The sequence below is a fragment of the Cicer arietinum genome, chromosome 4 (assembly GCF_000331145.2).
Source record: "Cicer arietinum cultivar CDC Frontier isolate Library 1 chromosome 4, Cicar.CDCFrontier_v2.0, whole genome shotgun sequence".
In the NCBI taxonomy this organism is placed as follows: domain Eukaryota; kingdom Viridiplantae; phylum Streptophyta; class Magnoliopsida; order Fabales; family Fabaceae; genus Cicer; species Cicer arietinum.
Genome location: NC_021163.2, coordinates 56,635,396 through 56,643,650, shown reverse-complemented (window position 1 = coordinate 56,643,650; position 8,255 = coordinate 56,635,396). Strand labels below are relative to the sequence as shown.

General features: G+C 24.8%; 1 protein-coding gene across 1 annotated transcript; it reads left to right on the top strand.

Moving 5' to 3' along the window:
- Nucleotides 1–1,463: 1,463 nt before the first annotated feature.
- LOC101498274 (bidirectional sugar transporter SWEET1) lies at nt 1,464–4,356 on the top strand. Its single transcript, XM_004498321.4, has 6 exons — nt 1,464–1,750; nt 1,862–1,898; nt 2,053–2,148; nt 2,750–3,029; nt 3,731–3,850; nt 4,029–4,356. Exons 1-6 carry the CDS (start codon nt 1,717–1,719, stop codon nt 4,188–4,190), a joined length of 729 nt encoding a protein of 242 aa, XP_004498378.1. The 5' UTR covers nt 1,464–1,716; the 3' UTR covers nt 4,191–4,356.
- Nucleotides 4,357–8,255: the final 3,899 nt, after the last annotated feature.

Sequence of the window (8,255 nt, the reverse complement as noted above, 5' to 3'; positions counted from 1 at the left end):
AATAAATATATTAATAATTTTTGGAAAAACTCAAGTGTTAGGATAAAGATTCAGTATAGTTTATAGAGATAAACTTTTCACCTCAAAAAATTAGTTTTTGTATAAATTAATTATAAATTCAATATAAAAATTTATGCAAAACAGTTTAATAGTGTTCAATTAAGTAATTCGATTTAATTATTTAATGAATTTTAGTTAATAATAAATTATTTAAAAGAACATAAATTTAAATTTTAACAAAAAATAATTTTTACTCAAATTTTATTTACATCTCAGTTGAATTCTAAATTATTAAGACTTCATTATCATAAAAATTAAATAATGAAAACTAAAAAAATTCAACAGTATTCAGTATTTATAAACAGAGACATTTATCGACTTATAAATCAATTTTATAAAAATAAGTTATATTCAATATTAAAAACCTAATAATATAACTAAGTAAATTTTGATCATAAAATTGTGGAATTCATTATTTATTAAAAAATAAAAACAATTAAAATAAAATAAAAATGAAAAAAGAACATACACTACTTCTGCAAACAAGTTTTACAATGACAACCCAATATAAGAATAAAATATTTTCATTAAAAAGATTATTTTACAGTTATTTTTAAAATGCAGTTATAAAATAAACTTATGTAGCATAATTAGTAAATTGCTATTAGATGTGTTGCACCTACATTAAACTCAATAAACATTCAGAACTTTTAAAACAAATTAATACTTTTCCAATTATATGTGTGTTGGATCTATTCATTTCAACTTAGAATTTCTTGAATGAAAATGTAAAAAACCTCAAGTCCTAAAACAATTCCTCAAAATGAAAATGGTAGTATACTGCAAGAACAAATGTTTCATTCATACAATTAAATTTTTATACTACTATCATTACTCCCCCTTGTGCTGAAAAAATGCAAAGAGGGTTTGCAAGGTATTGACATTACTAGGAATAAATAAATAAATAAATAAATATGGTTTTTTTACGGGAATAAATAAATATGGTTAAAAAAATATATAAAATAAGATGATATTGATAATAGAAAAAATATAAAGGTTAATGTAGAGTCGGTATAAAATACAATTTAAATATAACTGTCAACTATCAAATTATTATTGAATTTTGGTGTAAAATTAATAGATTTAATTTATATATAATATTTATAAAAAATAAAATTAAACTATCAATCAATCACGGTCGATAAATTAATTAATTATTTAAAATATTTTACATTGGAATTAATGTAAATTAAATAAATTTATATTTATGGTGTATCTTGAATTTTCTAAAAAAAATATAAAGCAATGGAGTGTGTTGCAAAGCACTTTCTTAATTTGTGTCTAACATAGCCTCATCCCCCGCAAGAGAACCCTCGTGAATATATTGTTACATTTTTATATATATAGACACGTTTCATATGAACCATATCAAAAATTATTTAAAAAACGGTTCTCATTATAGAATTTCTTGATAAAATCAAATTACACTATCGTTCTGTATTTTACTGCAAGAACAAGAACTTGTTAGTTACCTTTCAATTTTATTTTATTTTTGCTATAAATATTTGCTATTACAACTGCACATCACCACTCATTTTGTGTCAGTTATCGTTCACAAAAGAAAAACCAAATTCATTCTTTCAGCAACTTTCTTTGTTCCTTCAACTTTCAAAGGATATTTTCTTTAATATCCTAAAAAAGCCTTCATCAAAAATCATGAATATTCCTCATTTTATGTTTGGTGTTTTTGGTATGTTCATAAAATCCTTGATGTTCTTGTTTAGCATTATTATTATTTTTTTTGGAAAAAAAATTGCTTTCTCTGTTTCTCATTTTTTTTCTTCACTTTTTTGTTTTGCAGGAAATGCTTTTGGTCTTTTTCTGTTCTTGGCTCCAATGTAATGATCATTTCTTTAAACTTTTTTACTTTTTGAAATGACCCTTTTAAGCTTTTTGATTCCTTATTCTTTTATGATGTTAAAAATTTAATCTTTTTTTGTGTTGTACTATGTTTGAGTGTAAACTTGTGTGTGAAATTTGGTTTTTTTGTAGAATCACTTTCAAGAGGATTATTGTGCACAAATCAACAGAGAAATTCTCTGGAATTCCTTACATTATGACACTTCTCAACTGTCTTCTTTCTGCTTGGTAACTATCTCACCTTGTTCTTCTTTCTTTTTATCAATCACATGTGATTTTTTTTTTGTGGTGGTTATGTTTGTCACTTTTTTTATTTCTCTTTATCAAACATAACATGTAAATATCATTTTTTATTAAAAAAATAAAACTACTCTTGTCAATTTTTAGAACTAGAGTAGTTGTGATTTTATTCATTTTTTGTGATGGTTATGGTGGTTGTTACTTCTTTAATTTCCCCTTAATCAAGCAACATTTTCATGTAAATTTTATTTTTGATGAAAAAAAAACTACTTTTGTCAATTTGTACTAAAATTGTAGTTGAATTTTCCCTTTCAATTGCCAAATCTTGAAACTACACCATATATTATTCTTAAATCATGGTACATATTTTTTTTCCTTCTAATTAGCAAGTTCTATTTGAAAAAGAATACATCAAGTGGGTTGATTATATATGCAAGTTTAGTTTTGATTTTCATGTGCAAAAGTAAAATGTTTATTTCTTATAGTTACAATTTTTTTTAAAGTGGTTACAACTTATATAACATAGAAGAACATGTTCTGATTTTGTGATATTGATTTTGAGTATTTAACAATTTATTTATATTTACAGGTATGGTTTGCCATTTGTGTCACCAAACAACATACTTGTGTCAATTATCAATGGAACAGGAGCAATAATTGAAACCATATATGTTTTCACCTTCATATTTTATGCACCTAAGAAGGAAAAAGTGAAAATAAGTGGTTTATTTGCATTTGTAATAACAGTGTTCTCTGCTGTTGTTTTGATCTCTCTGTTTGCACTTCATGGTAATTCAAGGAAAGTCTTTTGTGGCTTTGCTGCTGCCATATTTTCCATCATCATGTATGGTTCACCTCTCTCAATTATGGTAACTTATCTTTACACTTTCTATTTCATTTTTGTGTTTATACACTTCAATCAATTTTTCACATTGTTGTTACTATTTTTTGTATGTACTATAATGTATTTATTACAATTTTACTAGTTACTAAAAAAATAAAAATAGAACTATACTTGCACCAAAAATAAATAAATAAATAAATAGTGATTTTAAAAATAAAATATTTATAAATATATAATTGTTGAATGAATTTTTAAATTTTATATTAGATGTAATTCATCTTTATAAAATCAGTTCAACTCGTAAAATAAAAACATTAAAAATTTATATTTTAATGATGTATTTTAAATTTATTTTGTAAAAATAATTTGTATTATTTTGGAAAATCACAACAAAAATCATTTAATTTTTATTTAATGGTCAATGTCACCGACCAAATAAAGCATTATCTCAAATGCATGGAATCGGTTTCTCTTTTTTGACATATAAAATTCAGATCTACAAGCCTTTTCTATTTTCCCTTTCCCATTTTGGTAATTCACTTTTTCTATTGTTGTTAATCACTTAATCGTTACTTTCATTATTGTGCAAATCCCACAAAATTCATTATAAATATCCTTATGTATAATTCATTTTATAAATATGATTATCACGAAATAGTAGCGTACTTGTCCAATTAATTTTATTCATAATAAATTAAATTTATTGATTAATTATTACGTGTGCAGAGACTAGTGATCAAAACCAAAAGCGTGGAGTTCATGCCATTCTTCCTTTCACTATTTGTATTTCTGTGTGGTACCTCATGGTTCATCTTTGGCCTATTAGGCCATGACCCATTTATTGCTGTAAGTACTACACAACAATCATTTCAATTATTTTTTATTTATTAATATAAAAGTAATATATTGTTCAATTTTTAATTATATAATATGTCACATCATATTGTATAATTTTTAAATCAATTAATGAAATGAGACGTTACTTAATAATAGAATTTGCATTGTATTTGGTTTGTTATTGTAGGTACCAAATGGTGTGGGGTCAGCATTAGGGACAGTGCAATTAATATTGTATTTGATATATCGTGACAACAAAGAGAATGCAAAAACAACAACACAAGAAGATTCTATGGAAATGGGCACCGCGAAACAACCATCATCAAAAAATGCAACTCAATCCAATTGATTAAAAAAGTTATACACATGGATCAATCATTAACATGTATAAAAAAAAATCATGCACGGTTATCTTTGTCACTATTTGTTGTCACCAAGTACCAATTTATTTTGTATTTTGCTTGTAATTTTGTGATGTTTGTTTGTTATGGCAATGGTAATTCTAGATTTGGTTACCCAATGTTGTGATATAAATTTATCTGTGTTGGGTTATGTCACACCGTTTAAGTTTTTTTCAAGAAATTTTGTATAGTAGAAGTTTCATGTTGAATGGACTTCCATACTTTAAATTATTTTTGTAAAAGAAATGTTTAAAAAAAGATATGGTCGTATACTGAAATACGATAATAATCATTGATTAACAATTATTAATTATTTCGCTTTGTTCATCAAACAATCAAATTCAAAAATCTTGATTCATATCTGTGAAAATAAATGTAAATGTTCCATTATTTAAAATTATTGTTTGCTTTTGTTATGTTTAATCAATGCATTATTTAAAACTCTATTTGTTATTATTTTTTTATATATTTTTATTTGTAAATTTTATTGATTTTAATTTATAAATTATAATATGTTTTAACAATCTATATATTTATAGAATTTAACACTGTTTTTATTAATTTATTTATTATTCAGTTTAACTAGTAGGATCATAGTTGTGGAAATACCACTTACACTTAAATTTCAATATGCGTTTTGTCCAAATTTAAAACATATTACGGTTAAAAAAGAAGAATTGAATTTCCAGCAGAGCCCATAGTATTATTGCACGGAGTCCTAGAAAGTATGTGATGTGTGAATTTCTTAGTACATATAAACGTTGCTTCTAATGTTAAGAAGACACAAGCTCGTGATTTTCTTTTATAGTTGGCTGAAAAGTGAAAAACTAAAAAAAGTGTAATAAACAAATTAACGTAAAAGAATCTGGAAAATTGTCGTGTTGCGATGCAAAAATGAAATAAAACTTCTTGTGGTGAATTGAGGATGACAGGATCCAAACAGACAATAGGGACAAAATATGGCTTATTAGTTATCGTCAGCTTTCACGTTATCATCAATCTCAATTCGAATGGTTCGGAAGGAAGAGATATGGGGACACCATTTCATTACATTAACCTTGTTTTTGTGTTGTGGCTTCATGCATTCACATTATCATATCGACATAGATCTAGAGTTTCAAATTCGAATTTTTATTTTATTTTTAAATAAAATATGGCTTAGAATTTAAATTATTTAATCTTGTTCGAACGATTGAGATACATTTGATTGTATGCAGTTATAATTCTTTTTGTGAATGTGTGCCTCAAATCATAAAATTAATTATGTTTAAGAGTTGTTATAACTACCTTTGGTCAAGTTAGTTATGACAAAGTGGTTATAGTTAATTAAGTAAATGTCTTTAAATACTATAGTTGTAAATGCATTGAGGTAATGTAGTGACAGAAAAGAATTTTTGTTGTAATAGTGAGAGCTGAAAAACTAAGAGAGACATATGCAATTCATGATTCATAGAAAATCAGATAGAGGGGATTAAAGGGAGAAAAGAAAGATTGAGAGAAAGGCTAGTATTGCTGGTTCATAAGCAGTGATAGATACTAAAAAATCAATCTTAGAAGACTTTAATCTTGAGTAGTTGAATTGGAAGGACAAAAAAAAATTAAAGTCACCAAAAAGATTAAAATAACTAAGTTAAAACTAAGTATTAAAAATACAAAGATCAAGTAAAATATGATTAAAAAACTATTATATTAAATTGGTGCATCAAATAAAAGATTTGAATATGATAGAATAAGTATATCATATCCTATTTTTTATCGTGACTATCAAATAAATATTAAATTATCATATTATCGGTTTGAGTTAAGGTGGCTTTCTCACTAGAGTTTGTCAAAATGAGTATGGTGTAATGAGATAATAGATTAGCACAAATTTTAGCATGTGATAGACAGCAAAAAAAACAAATCTAAAAAAAATAAGTGTTTTTGGTTCGACTCAATTAGTCTAAATAAAAATGGACTTGGGATGGACTCAACCGTTGGGTCACAATTTCAACATCTCCGTAAGATTTTTGAAGAAAATAGTTAGTAAAAGTTTTAACAACTAATGTACATAACAATAATTATTTACTATAAAAATTATTAATAAAAATATATTTAAGTATATAAACTTAATAAAATAAAATACATTTAACTACAAATTTTAAACTTCATAAATTATTAATTATTTATTTGGTTCAACAAAAGAATAAAATTTAAGTTTAATTGATTTTCAGTGTTATTCTAAAAAAATATATATATAACCAAATAAATAAACGTGAAAAACTAATCTTTCTAGTGTTAATTCCGAAAGTATATTATTATCTTTCGAATTTGGGAGAGTATAGAACAATTTGTTTGGTTGGTTGCATGTACAAATTGATTTCAAAACTCAGTTGAAGAACTCTTGGCTTTGATGGGGAGGTCAATGGAAATTGGGGTGTTCACTAGTTTTAATTTACATCGGAATCTTGAATTTGATATCCTTAAAAACCTTGTATTCCAAGTGTTTAAACTCTTTTGTTGAATTTCTTATGTTGTAATGTGTTTTAAACTAATTTTCTACTTTTATTAATATATTGTGCTTATAAATAAATAGAATAGATTGCTCTACTTCTTTGTCATTGAAATTGTTATCCACGAGAGTATCAATTCGAGTATAGATAATTGTTTCAAATTGTGTGTATAAAACAAGTACTATAATATACTATTCAAATTATCTCTATTGTTATCTACTAATCACAATAAATCCACAATTGCTATAACAACGCATTCTTAATTATGTTCTCCGTTCAAGGTTTAGTTTGAGTTTGGAGGAGAAAAGAGGACTTTTGAGGAGAAAGTTATTATATTGATATAATATATTAATGATAAAATTATATAAAATTTTATATAAATCTAAAATTCGTTATATAATATAATCATTGATATTTATTTATCTTTATTTATATTTTTTTTAAATTTATTATACTTTCATTTGAAATTATGTAATAAAATAATAAATATTTTTAAAATTTTACAAAAAATTGTGGAGTTAATCTAATCAATAATAATTTTTTATTTGACGATTGGATTAGTGAAACTCGTCATTTATATTGAGTTATTAGACAAAGTAACTCATCACAGAGTTACTACTCTTTTAATAATGAGAATACTACAACAATATCAAAGTCTTTTAATAATGAATCTCTATTCTTTTAATAATGAGAATACTACAACAATATAACTTGGATTTGAAGAATTTATCAAAGTCTTTCAAAATCTTCCTTCAATGCAATTTTTGAATTTCTTCATGTTAAAGAGAATTTTATGTTATACAAAAAAAAAAAACTCTTAAAGCCATCTCTTTCTAGGACCTTTAATTTTTTCTGCTTCATTCATCATTTTTTTCAAAACACCAATTTAGTGAATTTTTACAGTAACGAAAATAATTTTAAATAAAATAATGGTCAAATGTGCATTTTTGTCTTCTTTCTAAAAAATATATATTCGTTCATTCACATGAGTTGAATATATCAATATAATACAAATTCAAATTTGACAAAAAAATAAAATAAAATGAATTTACAGACAAACTCACAACACTCAGTTTAATAGTACAAAATGACAACATACTTACAAATATGAAAAAATCCAAGTGTCTAGAATATCTATGTTTTCAGATCTACAACGTTGACGACACCAAAGTCATTGATTGATATTTGTAATTAATCAAAGCTACTCCTTCAATTTGAATCCACGAACGCCACAACAAAATGGAAAAACCAAAAGCGTTGCATCAAGATGACAAAATCACAAAAATAATATGAAAGAAAAAGTAAATAGATGAAAAAATTACTTATTTAGATAAGTTGAGAGAGAAAAAAATGGAAGGGTGATTTCAGACCAATAAATGGTCCTAAACAACCCTCAACAATCGAATAAGAGGAGACTTGGGTTTTTTTGATAAATGTGACGGAGTTGTACCCAAACTCAACCAAAGGTGTTCAAAATGATCAAAACCGTAGGAGAACTTCTATATACTGTTGAAATATTAT

Excerpts from the sequence above, each read along its gene's own strand:
- LOC101498274 (XM_004498321.4), top strand. The coding sequence starts at position 1,717 with ATGAATATTCCTCATTTTATGTTTGGTGTTTTTG. Across the intron at positions 1,751-1,861 it reads TTTTATGTTTGGTGTTTTTG|GAAATGCTTTTGGTCTTTTT; the intron begins GTATGTTCATAA and ends TTTGTTTTGCAG. Across the intron at positions 1,899-2,052 it reads TTTCTGTTCTTGGCTCCAAT|AATCACTTTCAAGAGGATTA; the intron begins GTAATGATCATT and ends GTTTTTTTGTAG.